This window comes from Scylla paramamosain, chromosome 23 (assembly GCF_035594125.1).
Source record: "Scylla paramamosain isolate STU-SP2022 chromosome 23, ASM3559412v1, whole genome shotgun sequence".
NCBI classification, from domain to species: domain Eukaryota; kingdom Metazoa; phylum Arthropoda; class Malacostraca; order Decapoda; family Portunidae; genus Scylla; species Scylla paramamosain.
Genome location: NC_087173.1, coordinates 7,320,486 through 7,340,485, shown reverse-complemented (window position 1 = coordinate 7,340,485; position 20,000 = coordinate 7,320,486). Strand labels below are relative to the sequence as shown.

Genomic DNA, 20,000 nt, shown 5'->3' with positions numbered 1-20,000 from the left:
GCATGATATGGTAATTAGCTTTTAAGGGTTTATGTAATGAGTCTAAAAAAGACATTATCTAATGTGAAACAAGTATACAATAAGCTCCTTTGAGTTCACACTGCCAAGAGCTCATCCTCTCTCCCTCAAACAAGAAAAAAACTTTCTTTATATAGAAGTAAAATTATTGTTATACATCTTATCATCAATTGAGTTATTATTTAGTAGGACCTCCATACTCCTAAAAAGCAATGTTTTTTTTTTTTATAAAAAGAACATGACTGAATATTTACAAGTGTATACAGAAAATATTCATGTTTCCAATATACATATTGAGGTGGACCAATGGCCTTTTAACATTAAACAGCTTAAAATGACTGCAGAACATTTCACTTTGCTGCTGGTCTAACACAATGACAAGTATGGCAATTTTATTTGCCATCATGACACAAACCTTGTTCTGAGTTGCTAATCAAGATTCACATCATCCAGCAACAAACAGATATTTTGTCTCATGTGCTTGATGGCCGAGTGTTAATCTATGAGGTATTGTTAAACATCAGCTTGTATTGCACTGGTTGGGATGTAGAGCGCGAGGGAAGGAAGGAACAGCAGGGCTGGCCAGGCAATGGAGGCAAAAAAATTAATTCTGTGAACTCAGACAAAAACCATCAAACCGACACCAAATACAGAGAACATATAACTATTGCCGTGTCAGATTTTTCTGGAGTGCTGGCTAGCCCTGGGTCACAGAAACATACTCATCACTCAATGACACTGAAAAATACTGGGTATTGTAAAAAAAATATGTACTCGTCATTATCATCACCCCTCATGAAAACACCTTATTTATAACTAACCACTTTTTCATTACCAATATGGTATGACATATATATATATAAATGTATATATATATTTAATGTATATATATAAATCTATGTATATGTATATACAAATACAACATACATCTCTATTGCATTACACATTCAGCAATTATACAATCTGTGCAACTTTAACTTCACAAAGCATGAAGACTCTTAATTACTCCAACAAGTAATAATAAATACACCTAACAGTTTCCTTTCCTAGGGAAACAAAAAAGGCTTTACCTTATGTCAATTTAGTTAATCATCTCGTGTAACCCAAGATATGATACACCAAACTCTTGTCACTGAGTAACTAAACTATTATTGGGGTTAAAAAGAATCCAGGCATTATAAATTAAATTCCTTTAAAATGACAGTAAGTACAAGAGCCTCTGTGCTGTACTTATTAAGTTGTAACAGTACTGGAATGTCTCACAGCAGCCAGCTTCCACTTCCTCTGTCCTTGTAGTGCCTGGCTACACTTGCATCTGGGTCACAGCAACCCATTATCAACCATGAAATATGAGCAAAAAACTATCAATGAGCCAAATCACGCAACTCAAAGTCTTGTCAAAACAATGCACGTAACAAGATGTCGTGACTGAACCTTTCCTAGGGCAGACAACCTTGTAGGTAAATAATCATGGTATTTGAATCTAACAACAACTATAACAACAATAATAATAATGCCTTGGTGTTGAATCATCTTCAGAGAAACAATGCTGGTGGCTGACTGCCATTTACATTTGTACCTCAAAAGCCTTGGTGACAGTGTTTGGAAGGAAAGGGTTGTTAGGATTTGCATTTCTTGTTGCTAGTGCCGCCCACTCGGCCTCAAAAGGATCAGATCCCACGGGGCCTGTTGGAGGGACTGCACCAGACCCTCCTGTCCCATTTGAGTTGGTCCAGGGGGCACCCATCACACTTCTGCCACTTCCCATTGAGGCGTATGTAGGAGTAACACCAAGGGAGACAGACCTCAGCTGGGCCAGAGGTGGAGGGTTGTGGCGGGGTGGAGCAACAACGGTGGTGGTGGTGGTGGCAGTGGTGGTGGCAGCAGCTGACTGAAGTCTGGTGCAAGATAAGGATGATATTACATGTACTGTGGTGTTACTGTAAATTATTCTAACATAATTTACAGCCTATGCCTCATCCAGCTGTGGTCAGGAAATGTTCCAAGCATCAGAAAATGTACTACCTTTTTTTTGAGATGTGCTTGTATTTTCCTGGTTTCAAGTAAATGGCAAAACTGACATAAAAGTGAATGGAGAGAGAGAGAGAGAGAGAGAGAGAGAGAGAGAGAGAGAGAGAGAGAGAGAGAGAGAGAGAGAGAGAGAGAGAGAGAGAGAGAGAGAGAGAGAGAGAGAGAGAGAGAGAGAGAGAGAGAGAGAGAGAGAGAGAGAGAGAGAGAGAGAGAGAGAGAGAGAGAGAGAGAGAGAGAGAGAGAGAGAGAGAGAGAGAGAGAGAGAGAGAGAGAGAGAGAGAGAGAGAGAGAGAGAGAGAGAGAGAGAGAGAGAGAGAGAGAGAGAGAGAGAGAGATTATCATTACTGTCATGGATGCAAGACAGCAATGAGGGCAGGTGCACTGGGATTCTTGGAAATACTACACAGTTTATGATGCTGAGAGTGGCAGATGAAAGCAGTTCTAATTAAGGGCAGCAGCCAACTGTTTACTCATTGCAGTACATTTACATTCTCTTATTGTGAAGTTAATAATGTCCAAAAATGATGTAGAAAATTTGTCAAAATAAAAAGATATCTCAGTAAGCAATAAATGCCAAAATAGGCTGCAGTATGCCAACTCACCCAATAGGAGGAGAAGCAGTGCCATTGATGACCTTGGTCTGTGGGTTGATCTGGGACAGCCACTCCTCTCCTAGGGACTTGTTCTTCCCCTCACTGGCATGACCATTCACCTCTGCACTGGCCCAAGGGTTCTCCTCACGAATTGGCTCAACTGATGGAAGCAATACTGCAAGTGCAAAAAGAATACAAATGTAACAACTGATAATTTTTTCTATGATACTCATCAACTTTGTGAGTGTGTAAGTGGAGAAGAGGAGGCAGTGTTAAAAATTCAGAAACTTCAATAAAATCAATAATCAATCAATAAAACACAAAGAGGCAGAGCACCTTAATTAAACAAAGAAAGGTAAGACAAAAGCTTAATGAAACACTTCTGCCACTAACACTTTCTTCCCCTTTGATTTACCTTGGGAGTTGGGAGGGATGATGTGCTGGTTGGCTGTGACAGTGCCCCCAGTGTTGGTGTAGCTGGTGAGGGTGGTAGTGGTGACTGAGCTGGTGGAGGCAGTGGTGTGGGCCGGGGAGGTATTTTCGGGAGATGAGAATGGATCAGTGAAGTTGGAAAGGAGAGACAGCCCAGCTGAAAGTTCCTGACACATTGCTGACACTGCATCACCCTGCTTGTTCTCCACCACAGGGGAACTCTCGGGGATGGGAGTCACTGGGGGAAAGAGAACAATCAACATCTGGTCTTCACATCACTTTGTGTGACTTGCTGTTTACATATATTCAATTCCTTTTACTCACTCTCTCTTCATACCATAACTATATAAGTTAGTACTTATGTGAGCAGAAATAACTGTTTTGCATTTTATATAACAAAACCTCTGCATTAAATATATCCTAAGTAGAAATGTATATAGAAATGTATAATTGAATACTGTAAATCTGATTATACATGTTTTCAATAATCCACTTTCCATTTCTTTTTTCTCTCTTAATTCATCTCATGGTTTTCTTTCTAGTAAAATAAATTGAAGTCTTAAATTACTATGCAAGAGATAATTTGGTCCATGCACAACATACTTTCAGTGCTGATGAGTTAAAACTGAGAGATACAGGCATGTCACTGTGTGTGTGTGTGTGTGTGTGTGTGTGTGTGTGTGTGTGTGTGTGTGTGTGTGTGTGTGTGTGTGTGTGTGTGTGTGTGTGTGTGTGTGTGTGTGGTGTGTGTGTGTGTGTGTGTGTGCATACGCGCAATGTGCATGCACATGTGTACACTGAATGACGTGCTTTTCCTTGTGGAACCTCTAAAACACAAACATACAAAAATTTGCCAATTGCAAACCCCCCTATGACATGCAAGTCAATCCAAGCTTCAGGTAATTACCTCCATCAAAGCAAGTATGGACTTCTCAAACTTACTTATTCAGGTCTGTTGTGATGAATCTTAGCTCAACACTTCTGTAATGAATGTTGTCTACACAAACAACCTATCATTTAAATATACTGCATTTAATACCATAAACTTACCAAAAACAAAATTGTGCTTTCATATGTAGACTGTTCCTTACCTAGTACGACAATCCCCCCCACCCCTCGTGAATCCATATACAAAGAACAAACATTCCAATGTGGCATTGAATAGAAGAAAACTTTTAGTCCTAAAGAAATAAAACTTTCAGTACCATCCATGGGAAAAACATCCATGAGAACCAGATTAATCATCTCTGTGGCCTTTAAAGATAGTCTTTATGAGAGAATAATGCATTTCAAAATATCAGCCATTATCACAAGCAGGTGTGCTGCAAATCACCCAAATGTCCAGCCAGGTGCACCACACAATGCTAGCCACCTGTCCACAGGCAACTTCATGCTAATGCTGGCAGCAGACTGAAAAGTGACTTACTGGCATTGCTCAGGGTCAGTATTCTTAATAATCAAGCATACTATGCATCATCACAAAAAAAAAAAATAAATAAATAAATAAAAATAAATAAATAAATAACAATAAATAAATAAATAAATAAATAAATAAATAAATAAATAAATAAAAATTATAGATATGTGTATGTATATATATATATATATATATATATATATATATATATATATATATATATATATATATATATATATATATATATATATATATATATATATATATATATATATATATATATATAAAATAATAATATTTATGAATATTTGTGTTATGTTAACTTCACTGGTACAGATTTACAGTACTGTACAGCTACTCTCAAAGCTACATTATGCCAAGTCAAGTAAGACAACATAAAAAGGATAAGCCTATTCTACATAAATATAAATAAATTAGTTGCAAATCTCCAATAATTGGTAGGTCTGAATCATTTAAGTATCTATGTACATCCCCTTATCATATTAAAAGACCTGAAGTAAAGTAAGAACAACTAGGCAGCAACAATAAACCACTCATATCCAGGGGAGGCAGGAGGTGGGAGCAGCAAATCTCCAGAGAAAAGCCATGCACAGACACTCACTGTTAACTGCATTTGGTAGCGAGTGGAGTCTATTCCTGTGAGTGCGTGGTGGGGGCTGGGGACTCTCTGAAATAGTAAACACGCAAACCATCCACACAAGCACTAACAAATGACGAGAAGTAAGGAACACTGTGCAGTGTATTTCCAGGGTGCCAAATAAACTAATAGGTACACGCACACCTTAACCATCACATTGCTATTTTCCTTAAACTCATCAAAATTAAAATTTCAATCTTGCAATAACCAAAAACTAAATAAATGAAAATAAATAATGATTTCATGACAGTGATGTTTGGGTTGGCTGAAACAAAGCTAAACACCTTACCAGAGAGATATATTGTATATTGTTGGTAATAACTTGTATTTCAACCTCTGCACAAAAATAATGTACAGGTAAATAATTCCACAAAATCTGGTAGAAAACAGAAATCAAAATCTAATTTTGATTAATCATATAAATGAAAGCTCTAAAGAGCAATTATAACTGAATGCAATACTAATTAATTTTTTGCAATGTTAAGTCAAAAGTTATGTCAATGATAGTGACTGATATATGTTGGTATTCCTTGATAGTAAAGCAGCTCATACTTGGAACAGGTACTTGTATCCTTGTAGCAGTTCAGCAGGAAGGTTAAGGTTTGCTTGCCTTAAAACTACCCGTTGAAAAATTACACAAATTAACATGTTCATCTAAAGAACACACACAAAAAAAAAAAAAAAAAAAAAAAAAGGACAAACTTGGCAACAGAGAAAATTAATTGACAGAGAGTAATAGTAAAGATTGAATAGGAAAAAAAGGAAGCTGTTAAAGCACATAAGTAAGTGGTTGTACTTTATTTACTAAGACTAATGCAACACTCCCAGGTATTTCTAATGAAGGGACAGCAGCTGAAGTAAAGACAAAAAATATTCAAAAAGGAGGTTTAAGCTGTAGTAAACTAACTCAATGCAAGTCAGGAGAAAGACTAAGAAATACTTCCATTTGTACACAGCTGAGAGAGAGAGAGAGAGAGAGAGAGAGAGAGAGAGAGAGAGAGAGAGAGAGAGAGAGAGAGAGAGAGAGAGAGAGAGAGAGAGAGAGAGAGAGAGAGAGAGAGAGAGAGAGAGAGAGAGAGAGAGAGAGAGAGAGAGAGAGAGAGAGAGAGAGAGAGAGAGAGAGAGAGAGAGCGAGAGAGAGAGAGAGAGAGAGAGAGAGAGAGAGAGAGAGAGAGAGAGAGACTAATAATCTAACATCTAAAACAAATATACCATAGTTTTATGTGTTAAGTAGTTTAATATTCAAAAGCAGGTCCCATGTGTATACAAGCCACTAAAGTAAAATAAAATTAAATTCCTTTATACATAAAAAATAGATATAAAAAGAAATGAAGGGGGAAGGAAAAAGAATGTCTAAGTAATATACAAATATATGTACATTCCCAGCAATTTGTTGTAATGAGATTCATCCTCTTCATCACACCTGCAATTCTAATCTAAAATATAACATCCTTTTCTTTGAGAATCATCGATTATATTTTCAATCCAAACAGAAGAAAAAGAGATATTATCCTGGGCATCTGAGAATAAGAAAAAATTCTGTGACATTACCTGCACTTCTTGTCATAAAAAAAATGTCCTTAAAACCAAGAATACAATTTCTTAGTGTTCAAGATTGTGGCTTTACTGGTTTTATCAAGACTTCTGCCTTTATTGGACAACCCAGAGAGCTGAACCAGTACTGTGGTTGTGAGAGCCAAGGTGCCAAGCCAAACAACATGTGCAGTGTCAATAGAGTGAAAAGTGCCACTGTTGTTGCCTTATTACTTACTAAATGAACTGGTTGTCTTAGAGCGTGGGATGCGGCCTAGGGGTGAAATTTTGAGTGAGCAGATATATTCAATGATCAAAAGAAGCATGTCAGTTGCATTGGAGACTGCCACACTATTTTTGGTCAGATTTAGCATTGGCTGCAAGAAATTGTTCCAGCTTAAAGTGCAACAAAAACACATTTTCTGGGCCACATCCTCATCAATATTTTCTGCTTACAAGTATGCATTTCATGAAATATGAAGGAGGGTATTATTATGGTGATTGCAGATCCTTTTCAATAACACATACTGGTTTATTTTGAATCCTCCTGGTAAAACTCTTGCACTTATAATCGAAAATATATTATGAAAATTACAAGAAAGTAAAATTATTGTTTCATGTTGATAACTCACACTTACCACAACACTCTGTAAGGTTATGAAAAGGGCACAAGACAAAGTATGAAACACACAGTAATTCAACATAAGGCAACTGGCATAGTACAAAAAGAAAGACTCAAAAGAGAATATAATGAAATGTTATAGAACCCTTGCAGTAAACCCCATCATACCATAACAAGTTGCAATCAATGCCAAGTGCTGGATACTTTTCAATATAAACAGTGTGGGCCCACGATATGCATAACTTCCCTTAGGGATTCTCAGAAGAAAATAATGAAAAAATATAAACAAAGATCTGAGAGCAAAGGAAAGAACTAAGAGTTCTAGAACATGCTGACTGTTACCTGGAGGTGGCTGGTTGTTATTGTTGGTGGTGGCAATGATGTCGTTGGTGTTATTTGCAGCGTTGTTGTCAAGAGACATGGAGCGTGTTCTCTCCAAGTTTGAGGGAAGGTCATTTAGCCTCAGGGACAGCTGCCTCTTGAAAGGTGACTGAAATGCACCAATGGTTTTAATATCTCAGCAAAATGAAGTAATAATGTTCTTAATTTTTAGCACTACATAAGATTTGATTTGAGGAACAGTAGTTCCAGTAGTGAAAGTTCAATGAATTTTATGTCTTTAGATATAACAGATATTTTATAGAGAAAGTCAGGAACTAATGAAATGTCTCATAATACAACCTCTACATGGATAAAAAGAAATGAACAAGTGATAAGTGGAGATGTTGCCAGATACATCACTACTTTGGACAAGTGCACATACTGTGATTCAGTAAAATATTATCTCCTTTTATTCAGAAGGAAGTTGAAATCAAAAGCTTAATTGCAATCTAAAATCAAAGATTAATAGCACAAAATAAACCATCAAGTAAACAAAATATCATAGTATTTCAAAGATACATTATTTACACTAGTTTACAATATTCATTTCAGTGGTTCAGGTGATGCAATTCATCTCTGCATCCCTACCTGGTTGAGGTGCTGGAACACCCTAAAGGACCCCTGCCGCTGCAGCATCAGGGGCGTGGCATGGGGCCGGGCAATGGCATGGGGGTTGTCCACTTTCTTGACGGGCACTGGGTCTGTGTAGGATGACGTAATCATTACATGGGTTGTGAACACTAATTTGTGGATGCTGCTAATTTTTCTTTTAACAGGAAATTATTTTTCATGTTTCTTCACATTTTGCAAACATACAAAAACAACCACTGTAATCACAACCAAGTTCCTAAGTTATCATAGAATGAAATGAATGAAAATTTAGGAAGAGAATAGAATTATGAGAATGCCTAACATAAGAACTATGAATTTAATACCATAGATACACAAAACATCCCTGTGGCATGGAGATTTAGCAGCTAAGAGGTGTGGTGGTTGAACACACAGCCTTATTAATTAATACTTTACAATCTGACAAAAAACTATTCACAAAAACATCAGCATCCTGTCTTGACTAACAGGTTCTTGTGGATGTTGTTGGGAAATCTTACAAGACCTTTTCATGATTCTAGTGATAATTTCACTTAGACACAGAACCTGCCTAATCATCTCTGTCCTTTAAAAACAGTCACATCAAATCCCCTATGTACTTCAAAATATGAGCCCTACAGTGCAGGCAGAAAATCCCCATGCACTTTCACCTACCAATTGGCTTCCACTCCTGAGGGTCTGACAGTCGCTCAGTGACTGTCATCTGTCTGAAGGAGCCACTGCGGGTGAAGGTGGAGGTGGCTGGGTCAAAGGACATGGTAACCCCACATTCCTTGTCCCTTTTCTGCTTGCGCTCCAGACAGGCGGCAAAGGCACACCCAACAGCATGACTCAGCCTCTCACCCTGGCAAGGGAACAACAACCATTACTGGCAATAATAGTGAAGGGCCACAAGTGAAGCTTCGCTGGAAGTTACTACAGGTAACTCAACTTATGAATGAGATAAATTTTATTAAAACATTCCTAAATAAGGATTAAATGTACTTAAATTAAATTATATATTTCTTTATTTCTTTTATTCTGAGAGTTTATCAATAAGGGCAAACATTGCATTTGTAAATACGGAAAAGGGACAAAATTATTCTATTTGTAATTTCAAAAATTTGCAAGTTGACTGTGCACAAACTACAATTCATCAGCCCTCCCATCCTCATTACCTCTCCTCCTCATATCTTTCCTAATACATTTACAATTAAGTCTCTGTTTACTAAAAAAAAAAAAAAAAAAAAAAAAAAAAAAAAAAAATCTGAGGACTTGTGCTTAAGTCCTCAGAAGCACATCCTTTAATCATAATTATCCTCCCTGTCAAATTGAAAGGAGCACTGAAGAGGTGAAAACCATGAGCTTTGCCTAAAATGCATCACACAACAAGATAACATAAGTTCCACAAATGCAAGCAAGGTCATAAAAATAAGTAAACTCTTGATTATGGTAGTTATCACATTACAAAACAATACAAATACTCTCAGACTCAACACAAAAGCCATCCTACTTTTACAAACAAAGACAGCAAGACACTGGACAGCCTTCACCTAGATATGTAACATGTAAGATGTTGCATCACCTTGCCTTGTCTTGTGTTTCATTATCACTTGACATTTACAGTACTGAACTCTCCACTGTACAGCTGCACACACACAGAAACATAAACACATACAATAAATAAGTAAAAAAAACAATAACAACAATAACAATAAATAAAAAAATAAACAAATAAAATAACAAAAAAACATCTGTTCAGCAAAGTGTAATCAAGCCACTTACCGACTCCTTGACAGCAAAGAATCCATGACACATCCACCGGCGAGTTGTGCCATCGCGACAGATGTATGAGAATCCCTTTTCATGGTTGCGATCCGGAGCACAGAATGACACCTTCTCTATAGTCTGGTCCACAAGCAGACCCTGGGAAGAGTAAATAGATGGTGTTAAGAGCTTTCATGATGAGTGAAAATGCACTGAGTAAACTGACATACATATACTAATTATCAAACTGGCTTAAACTGAAGTTATTTGTATGATGCATATTGAAAGGTGTACTATGAAAGAAGTTAAATTTTAAAATACCTACAATATGAATAGTTAAATCTGCCTAAGCATGAGATTAATGTTGAGTTCAAGATTAGACATTGTGAAAGGATACAAGAGCCTTTATAATAGCTGTCAGTCTCATGGTGGTCCACTGGGTAGCATTGAAAGCTGCTATTTGACTTCTGCAGCAAAAAGATTAAGTTATCTTCAAATCATCTATGAAATCAGTGATAATTTAATGATACAGAACATATGTTTAAGTCTATAAGACTTTATAAATAATTTCTTCACAACCGCATGCTCTGGACTTACTTTGGTCTCATCATCCACAACTCGCAGTCCATCACCAGACACATACAGCATTCCCCGCACGGGCCGCCGGCGGGAGTTCTATAAAAAAATAATAAATAAATAAATAAATAAATAAATAATAAAAATAAATAAATAAATAAATAAATAAATAAATAAATAAATAAATAAATAAATATATAAAAAAAGTTTCAAAACAACTGTCACAGTCTTCAAACTATAACAGATGTGGTATAAGTTGCTTTAAAAGCCAATTGAGAAGTCATTCAGAAAAATCTTTGCTCCATCATGACAGTTCATTGTGTAATACCAAGAATGAACTAAATGTTATATTGTGGTGACCAGACAGATAAGGTAAAGCAAATTCCACCTGGGTCATGGCAGCCATTATGGCTTGATTGGGAGTGAGTCATGCACCTTGAATAACCCCCTAAAGTTCTGGTAGCTTCTCTATAATTTACACCTTTAGAGCAATTTCTGTTTCAAAACACATGTTAAGGTTACTACACGGGTACTATAATCAGTCACACTATGTTACAGCAAATCTCTATCACACAAGTTGTGCAGAACTGAATGATGCTGACTTAAAAAAGATTTACTGATCTTGACCTTGATAATCTCACAATTCTGGGTCAACAGTACATGTACAGTGCAAATACCAGTTTTTATTTCTACCAATTAGTTCCTAAAAAAAAAGAGAATAACTTACCCTGAGCACCTTCAAGGCCTCCTCACACACCTGCATCCCCCGGGACTCGAACACCTCCACACAGCCCAAGTACTGTAAGGGGGAGGGGAAACATGTAATGTGTGGTCTATATTGAAATGTAATACACACAATTTGAGTATGACTAGTTACCGTAAGAGAATGAGAGCCTTTAATGTTTATTGTGTACCAAGTAGCAGCAAAGATAATCTAAGTTAAGCTCTGCTTGATTTTCTGTATTTACCCTATTACCCTAACTCAAAATCTTAAAATAATGATAAGTTTTTGTTTGAATAAAAATTTCCACTCTACTTGATTTGCCAAACCACCAGCACAGGATTCTATGTTAATGGCAAATGCTTAGAGCAGACTTTCATATTCCACTTGTGTCCCCTTATTCTTCCATTTACCCTCATCAGATAAGTCCTGTTTTGTTCAAATTCTCCAGTTCTTAAAAAATTAACCACCATCCTTAGATATTCCTTTTCTCTTCTTTCTCTTTGGAAGCTTCTGTCTACTATTTAATCCTCCCTCATGTGAAAGCTACTTCACATACCAAAAGTGACAGCTATTCTCTATTACCTTATGACATCCTTTCAGTATTTTTTGTATGATAATCAAACTACAAGCATCCACTCAATTCTTAATCAAATTAGAGCCACTTTATATATATATATATATATATATATATATATATATATATATATATATATATATATATATATATATATATATATATATATATATATATATATATATATACAATCACACCTAAAAAAAAAATCTTGTGTGTGTGCATCTATTTTCCTAGTTGTATTTGTTTACTTATACCATGAATTGTGATAAACAGGAAAAATGTGTGTGTGTGTGTGTGTGTGTGTGTGTGTGTGTGTGTGTGTGTGTGTATATATATATATATATATATATATATATATATATTACAATCACACCTAAAAAAATCTTGTGTGTGTGCATCTATTTTCCTAGTTGTATTTGTTTACTTATACCATGAATTGTGATAAACAGGAAAAATGTGTGTGTGTGTGTGTGTGTGTGTGTGTGTGTGTGTGTGTGTGTGTGTGTGTGTGTGTGTGTGTGTGTGTGTGTGTGTGTGTGTGTGTGTGTGTGTGTGTGTGTGTGTGTGTGTGTGTATTTTTAAACATAAGATAAGGAACAGATGTAGGTAATATGAGTGGATGACAAAAGAAAAAAAAAAACTCAGTCACAACAAAAGAAAAATTCCCCTTGTACCAAACCTAGAAATAAAAGAAGAAATACAGTTAGTGTGAAGTAGTGAAGCATACAATACCGAACACTACACCAGGAAACTATGAATACTATTTTTATGTATGTAACTTTAGATGAAAATTAAATTAAAGAACGAGTGATGAGTACCTAGCTGTTGTTTAGATTTACCACTCCATGGAGTGGCCCAGGCCTTTACTGTCTCAAGGACGGCAAGAAGGAGTACCTAGCAATAGCCTAGATCTGTAGCTTCATAAAACTTGCCCATATTAAGATAAAAAAAACTGTCTATTAATTACCTAGCAATAGCCTAGATCTGTAGCTTCATAAAACTTACCCATATTAAGATTAAAAAAAACTGTCTATTAATTATGAATGAATGACTACAGCCAGGGAATATACAGCACAATGGTACAGTAGAAAGTAACAATAATCTATAGATAAGTTGCAGATAACCAAAAGATATGATGGTGTCACATGAGGGACGAATATACATGTGTTATAGATAAGATAGTCATATAGCGGGAGATACTTGTTAAAGATATCAGTTATAAATAAAAATGAGAGAAAAAAAAAGGCATGGGATTTATATGTTAATTTAACATTTCTACATTATGTGAAACAATCTGCGCCGCACCTCCATGACATTCAAAAGGCTCTAATTGAAGTCACATGGTTTTATGAATGATTTTACTGTTCTAATGATAGATTAATATAATTTCTACATCATTAAAAGGAAAAACACTTTCAAGAACCAGGCTAATAATTTATGTGGCCTTTGAAAACAATCCAGGTGAAAGAGCAGAGCGTTTCTGAATATGGACCTATGATAAAAATTGATGACGTCGCAACAATGAGGGTACTACGGCGCCCTGTCAGGTGAGCCATCACGCACCTTGACCGGGAAGGAACACGTGCCCGCCCTGACTGAGGCCTCGTCTGTCTGCCATTGGTGGGGTTTGGAAGCCTCCGTCACGTGATGGTCCTTCTTCTTCCGGAAACTCTCACGGAAGCTTCGTCTGAGCCGGTCCATCCTTCTTCCCCGCGAGCAGCTTGGTCCCTCAATCTGACAGAGAGAAGAGGCAGTGTGAATGTGACATGAAGAAGTAAAGGAATAATAATAATCATAATAATAATAATAATAATAATAATAATAATAATAATAATAATAATAATAATAATAATAGAACAATTAATAAATAAATGTATTGAGGAGTAAATATAAAGGGTGAACAAAGGAAAGAAAAGCACACACACACACACACACACACACACACACACACACACACAGAGAGAGAGAGAGAGAGAGAGAGAGAGAGAGAGAGAGAGAGAGAGAGAGAGAGAGAGAGAGAGAGAGAGAGAGAGAGAGAGAGAGAGAGAGAGAGAGAGAGAGAGAGAGAGAGAGAGAGAGAGAGAGAGAGAGAGAGAGAGAGAGATCCAGGATGCAATAGTTTTCATTATTTTCCTATCACCTGGCGATCAAAATAATAAAGTGCTAGGGAAGGAAGGAGACTGTCGGTCATCACCACATGTTGCCACTTTCGCAGTCTCGCCATATGAATCAACTTAATTTTTTTTTTAATCCCGCATAATGAAGCACAGAAACACATTTGAATCTGATTATTTTCACACTCAAAGGCTCTATTTCTATACCAACTCCACTAGTGAGCGACGCGAGCAGCACCAAAACTAAAATGGAAGTTAATGCATGCATCAGCAATAGATTAAACAGCAACACCACAAGAATAACTGATGGATATAGCACGAGGGACGATGCCATTATAACGATGCCACACCATGCCACGTTGTGCTATGTTCAATAGGAGAGGGTGGAAGTAGGAAGGAGAGATAACGGCGTACAATCTCCCTCTATAGTAGTAGTAGGAGGAGGAAGAGTGCATGCGTGCGTACATGAAAATGAGGTTGTAGTTGTGCATGTCGTAGCTTGAGGAATGTGGGAGCAACGAACTTTTTTATAATCTGTTAGACATAAGCACTACATACAAGTCCCAGCTGTGTTCGATCAAGATCTGCTTATGGATCCTCTGGAGAGTGAGATGCATTTGATGCACACGAGGGATCGTAAGGGAAAGGATTCATATTTTACATCTCCTTAAACGTAAGCACCCATGAGCGGATTCTTTAACACCTCGGTGTCATATCTCAACTGCTTTAAAGTGGCTGTAGTGGACGTTAATGGCATTTTCAAGAATGTTCTCACAATTCCGGTGATAATTTAAGATTTCTAAATCACTAGCAGGAATAAGACCAATGAGAATCCGACAAATCATGTTGCCTTTGAAAATAATATTTATAATTTCAGAACACATAATAATCTCAAAACTCCTCAGTGTATACATTCCTTCTAAGAAAATCCACTTTCACTGCCTTTGACGTGCCTCATGTAGTTAACATACACTAAGGGATCCTGAAAGAGGGTAAGGGTACATAAATTTACGCCTAGGCCGCCAAAAACTCACCATGAAGTAAGAACTGGTATCGAGAGGATCGGATTGAGTGGCGGTCAGTGCCTGGTGTTTCTTAACCTCACTGCCGCTGCTGGCCGATCTAGGCCGAGACAATTCTTCTCGGCTCATTGTCGCTGCTTCGTCCAAACTCAGGCACGAAGAAGTGACAAAAGGCCTTACAGTAACACCAAGGTAGCACTTTCAAACCTACACACGTATGCAAGTTTCTGCACCACAAAAAAGCTTCCAAACTGAGGTCCAGATGGTGGAACAAGAGATACTTCACAAATCACACTTGAAAACGACACACGTATGTAGATAACTTATAAATAGTTACTGTCCGCAAACACAATTCGGAGAGTAACCCATCAATACAATATTCTTAGATAACGCACAACACGGATATCAGTGACTAGGGTGGCCAGATGCAGCACACACACTGGCTAGGCAATCCTCTCGAAGTTCACGCAAGTAACGCTTCACGGTCACCGCCGAAAGTGACACGACGCTGCACTTCTCAAGGACTGAAACGCAGCTTACTCTTTCCTCCAACAGCACCAGACAAGAAAGGAGTGTGAGAGCTGATGGGGAGAGACATCTGGAGCAAGAGTGTCAAGGGGAAACCCTCCGTAGCGCCGTTATGACAGAGTACACAGGATGGGGATGTGTGATAATACGAAGGGGTAGCATATAAACAATCGTGTAGGAGTGAAAGGAATAACAGATAATGGATAATAATTAAATCCTAGAAATACACAGATACGGTTTTAACAAATATTCAAATACAAAATGTTGGGTAAATGTCGAGAATAAATCAAAGAAATTAACACAGGACATGCATAAACAAACTTAAGTAAGGAAATACACATCACACATTATGGCAATTCCTAAATACTAATGAGAGAGAGAGAGAGAGAGAGAGAGAGAGAGAGAGAGAGAGAGAGAGAGAGAGAGAGAGAGAGAGAGAGAGAGAGAGAGAGAGAGAGAGAGAGAGAGAGAGAGAGACTCACACAAGTTGCCAGAACCGTTAGTTCATAAAAACCCCTCGCCAAAGGTGAGCTCCAGGACAAAGGTCAGAAGTGTGAGTGTGCAATGAAAGGTCTTGGAGGGAGGGAGGGAGGGAGGGAGGGAGGGAGGGAGGGAGGGAGAGAGAGAGAGAGAGAGAGAGAGAGAGAGAGAGAGAGAGAGAGAGAGAGAGAGAGAGAGAGAGAGAGAGAGAGAGAGAGAGAGAGTAAACTAAACAATAAAATCTTAAGAGCCCTAAAGATATTACATTGAACATTCTTAACCTTGACCTCTTAATAAAATTGGTTTTGAGGTTATTATTTATTTATTTATTATTTATTTACTTCGTGACGTCGTACTTGATTCTCTCTCTCTCTCTCTCTCTCTCTCTCTCTCTCTCTCTCTCTCTCTCTCTCTCTCTCTCTCAGCATTAAAATAACGAGAGAGAGAGAGAGAGAGAGAGAGAGAGAGAGAGAGAGAGAGAGAGAGAGAGAGAGAGAGAGAGAGAGAGAGAGAGAGAGAGAGAGAGAGAGAGACTTTCCTTTCTCTACACCACCTGTTCATGTTTTTCCACACACACACACACACACACACACACACACACACACCTGACCACTTTCTCCCTTACAGCCTCTCCCCCTACGGCACAAACTTCTTTAACCGCTTAAATAAACAATCTTGTGTGAGAGAGAGAGAGAGAGAGAGAGAGAGAGAGAGAGAGAGAGAGAGAGAGAGAGAGAGAGAGAGAGAGAGAGAGAGAGAGAGAGAGAGAGAGAATGTGTCTGTGTGTGTTACATGAGGTAGGATGAATCTCTCTCTCTCTCTCTCTCTCTCTCTCTCTCTCTCTCTCTCTCTCTCTCTCTCTCTCTCTCTCTCTCTCTCTCTCTCTCCAGTGCTGAGAACACTGCGTCATCCGAACAAAACTTCACACACACACACACACACACACACACACACACACACACACACACACACCGACTGCCTTGACACACATTTGATGGCAAACTTAATACGGAAGAGATCAAGTGGGGAAGAAAAATCACAAGAAGCTTCAGTCTGCTTGGACAGAAGGTTAATATAATTAATTCATTATGATTATTATTAATACGGCAAACTCCAATGGTCTCGCTACGGCCTTGTAACATTAGAGGGAGGAAAGTAAGTTAGACATAAAGAGCAGGTACTCGTATAAACATCTATTTTTATGTATGTGTTGCACAATTGTATATGAAAAAAGTTAACACAGCAGTCACATAGGGAAAGACTTTTTCTTTTCTTTTCAACACGGCAGTATACAATAATTGCCATTTCTTATATTAGGGAAATAATGTTTCCTATCCCAGTGTTGTTAACCGATTGAGAAGACGAAAAGTAATGCAACCACCTCACGTCTATCCAAGGTATTAGATGCAGATAATAAGTACTGCAACCTATGAAGGAAAATGTATCAGTAAAATTGTCTTTTTATTATAGTTGCCTAATGACACTTTTGAACACATTGCAAAGTTTTGTTTTAGTAATCTAAAGGAAAGGGAAATAGGACGTGAAGGGGGATAATATATATTGCTACATTGTTTTTAAGAGCTAATCATTAGAAAGACTAATATTGTGATCACTAAAAGAAGAAAAGTGCAAGATCAAGATGCAATATAAAAAGCCTGCCTAACTGGCTTGTTTTTCCCTTCTTTCCCGAGTTCCTGACAGCCGGAATCGAAGAAGTAAAGCAAGAAAAATTAAGATAAATTGTTGGCACCTTTTCTTTGGAGCACCAGTCACCGTTGGTCAGTTTTTTTTTTTTTCCTTACCTTAGGATGGGCGGGCGCATCTCGAACATCTCCTCCTGCCTCCTCCCGCTGGTTCTCCTTATTATTCTCATCACGATGCTCCAGCTTGTCACGTTTCTTTTTCCTCAGTGATTTCCTAAGGGAGGCACGGGCGTGTTGGGCAGCTCGAGTGTGGGCAGTGGTATAGGAGGAACCGCGGGCGTGACTTCCCCTCTGGTACTCCCCGAGAGGCTCATGATGGGAGGAGTTAGCACCCATTTTTTGTCTTCCGGTTTTCTCTCAACTCAACACTACCACGTTTTCTATTTCAAGTTCAACACAATTTTCAGCACTATATTTATTCCTTTTTTCTTCGCTCCTTTTTCCTGCGTTTCAGTCTCTCCCGGGTTCTAAAGCACCTCCATTGAGTTGAGTTCCCTCCCTCACTCTTTAGCGGGACACTGGACGCCACTTGGTCACTCGCAGGTGGAAACTTAGTAGCTACAGACATAAAGAGACGGTAGGAAAAATGCTGGAGTCCTTTATAACATGCACGATTGTAAATGAATGAGGCGAGAAACTGACAGGCCGTATGCGCTGCTGTTGGTAATCACATAGACAAACAGACAGACACCAAGGATATGACGGTAATCTGAACTGCCAGGGTTTTCACACGTGGGGAATGTGGCGTGCTCTCTCTCTCTCTCTCTCGACCTTGAAGCCACACGCAACTCCCTATCCTCAGCTCATTCCTCCCATCACACTCAGAAGCTATTAATTTCTCCTCTCTCTTCCTTCGTGTTTTTCCATACCCCTCTCTCTCTCTCTCTCTCTCTCTCTCTCTCTCTCTCTCTCTCTCTCTCTCTCTCTCTCTCTCTCTCCTATCTAATTCACACACACAAACACACACACGTAACGCGGGAAATGATGATGTTGACATTTGATAAAATGTTAAGAAAATGAGATGTGTTCATAATCTTTCCACAATCTCTCTCTCTCTCTCTCTCTCTCTCTCTCTCTCTCTCTCTCTCTCTCTCTCTCTCTGGGTACATATTGCGTGCACTAATCATAAAGTGCCAGAATTAAGGAAGAAAATACGTGTTTTTCTTACTGCTGAGCTTCATTCGATTAATTACGAGAGAGAGAGAGAGAGAGAGAGAGAGAGAGAGAGAGAGAGAGAGAGAGAGAGAGAGAGAGAGAGAGAGAGAGAGAGAGAGTTTGTTTACACATTCCCTCTGCTCTCGCCTATGTTTTTTTCTAGATATCGTGCGGTCTTGATTTCACAGTAGGCTACTATGCCGAGAAGGATTTGAGGGATACCACAGCCTCGGAAAGGAGAGGAGAGGAGAGGAGAGGAGAGGAGAGGGGAGATGAAGACAGACAAGAGTGAAGATACTGAAGAGAGGTGAGAAGGGGAAGAGCGTTGGAGAGAGTATGGGAGAGAAAGAAAGGGAGGAGGAAAGAGGAGAGAAGGAAGGAGGATGGGCTGGGAAGGCAAGGAATTATTCTTACTTGTGGGTACAGATACGTCATGCAACCTTTTTTTAACATTTGATAACGTAAGCATGACAAACCATCGTAGACTCTCTCTCTCTCTCTCTCTCTCTCTCTCTCTCTCTCTCTCTCTCTCTCTCTCTCTCTCTCTCTCTCTCTCTCTCTCTCTCTCTCTCTCGGGCAGACAGACAGGTGAACTGGGTGGGACGGAAGAAGGGGGAAGGGACGGGGAGGAGTACGTATATACACAGAGAAGAGGAGGGAGGACGGGAGTGGGGGAGCAGCAGGAGGGAGGGAGTAGTAGTAACATCAAGGACATCAACCACCATCACCACACTGTACGTACCACAACTAACCCCGCGCCACACACACACACACACACACACACACACACACACACACACACTGTAGGACTCAGATAAATTGTGACGTCAAAGCATAAATAAACAAAAACAATGACGACTGATGGAGGAGGACAACGAAGAAGCAAGTCATGACCGTCTCTCCTTTGTTAGATACGCCATAACCTCATTACTTGGTCTGACCTGAAAGTGGCTGGCTGTCGTTATCAGAAACTATATTTACCATCTTATTACTTTATGGCGCTGTGTTATGGTACTACAACTTTCTCTTCTCCCTTCGCTACAGATTCTATAATAGTTCTCTTCGTTTATCTTCCTCACTC

At 38.6% G+C, this 20,000-nt stretch overlaps 1 protein-coding gene across 8 annotated transcripts in view; it reads right to left on the bottom strand.

Moving 5' to 3' along the window:
• Nucleotides 1–20,000, bottom strand: part of LOC135112090 (protein numb-like) — an 81,724-nt gene that overhangs the window by 1,683 nt on the left and 60,041 nt on the right. For 3 of the 8 annotated variants that reach the window (XM_064026050.1, XM_064026049.1, XM_064026048.1), the window contains exons 2-13: nt 17,864–18,322; nt 13,481–13,651; nt 11,344–11,415; nt 10,638–10,715; nt 10,059–10,199; nt 8,949–9,138; nt 8,274–8,386; nt 7,647–7,794; nt 5,114–5,179; nt 3,058–3,312; nt 2,652–2,817; nt 1–1,916 (exon numbers count right to left, since the gene is read on the bottom strand). The exon at nt 1–1,916 is cut by the window's left edge and continues 1,683 nt beyond it. In XM_064026050.1, the coding sequence (XP_063882120.1) occupies nt 1,586–1,916; nt 2,652–2,817; nt 3,058–3,312; nt 5,114–5,179; nt 7,647–7,794; nt 8,274–8,386; nt 8,949–9,138; nt 10,059–10,199; nt 10,638–10,715; nt 11,344–11,415; nt 13,481–13,651; nt 17,864–18,100 (1,968 nt within the window). In that variant the 5' untranslated portion in view covers nt 18,101–18,322 and the 3' untranslated portion in view covers nt 1–1,585. Of the gene's footprint in view, nt 1,917–2,651; nt 2,818–3,057; nt 3,313–5,113; nt 5,180–7,646; nt 7,795–8,273; nt 8,387–8,948; nt 9,139–10,058; nt 10,200–10,637; nt 10,716–11,343; nt 11,416–13,480; nt 13,652–15,065; nt 15,855–17,863; nt 18,323–20,000 lie in introns of those variants that run through there. The other 5 variants (XM_064026055.1, XM_064026054.1, XM_064026052.1 and 2 more) reach the window with 3 other exon arrangements.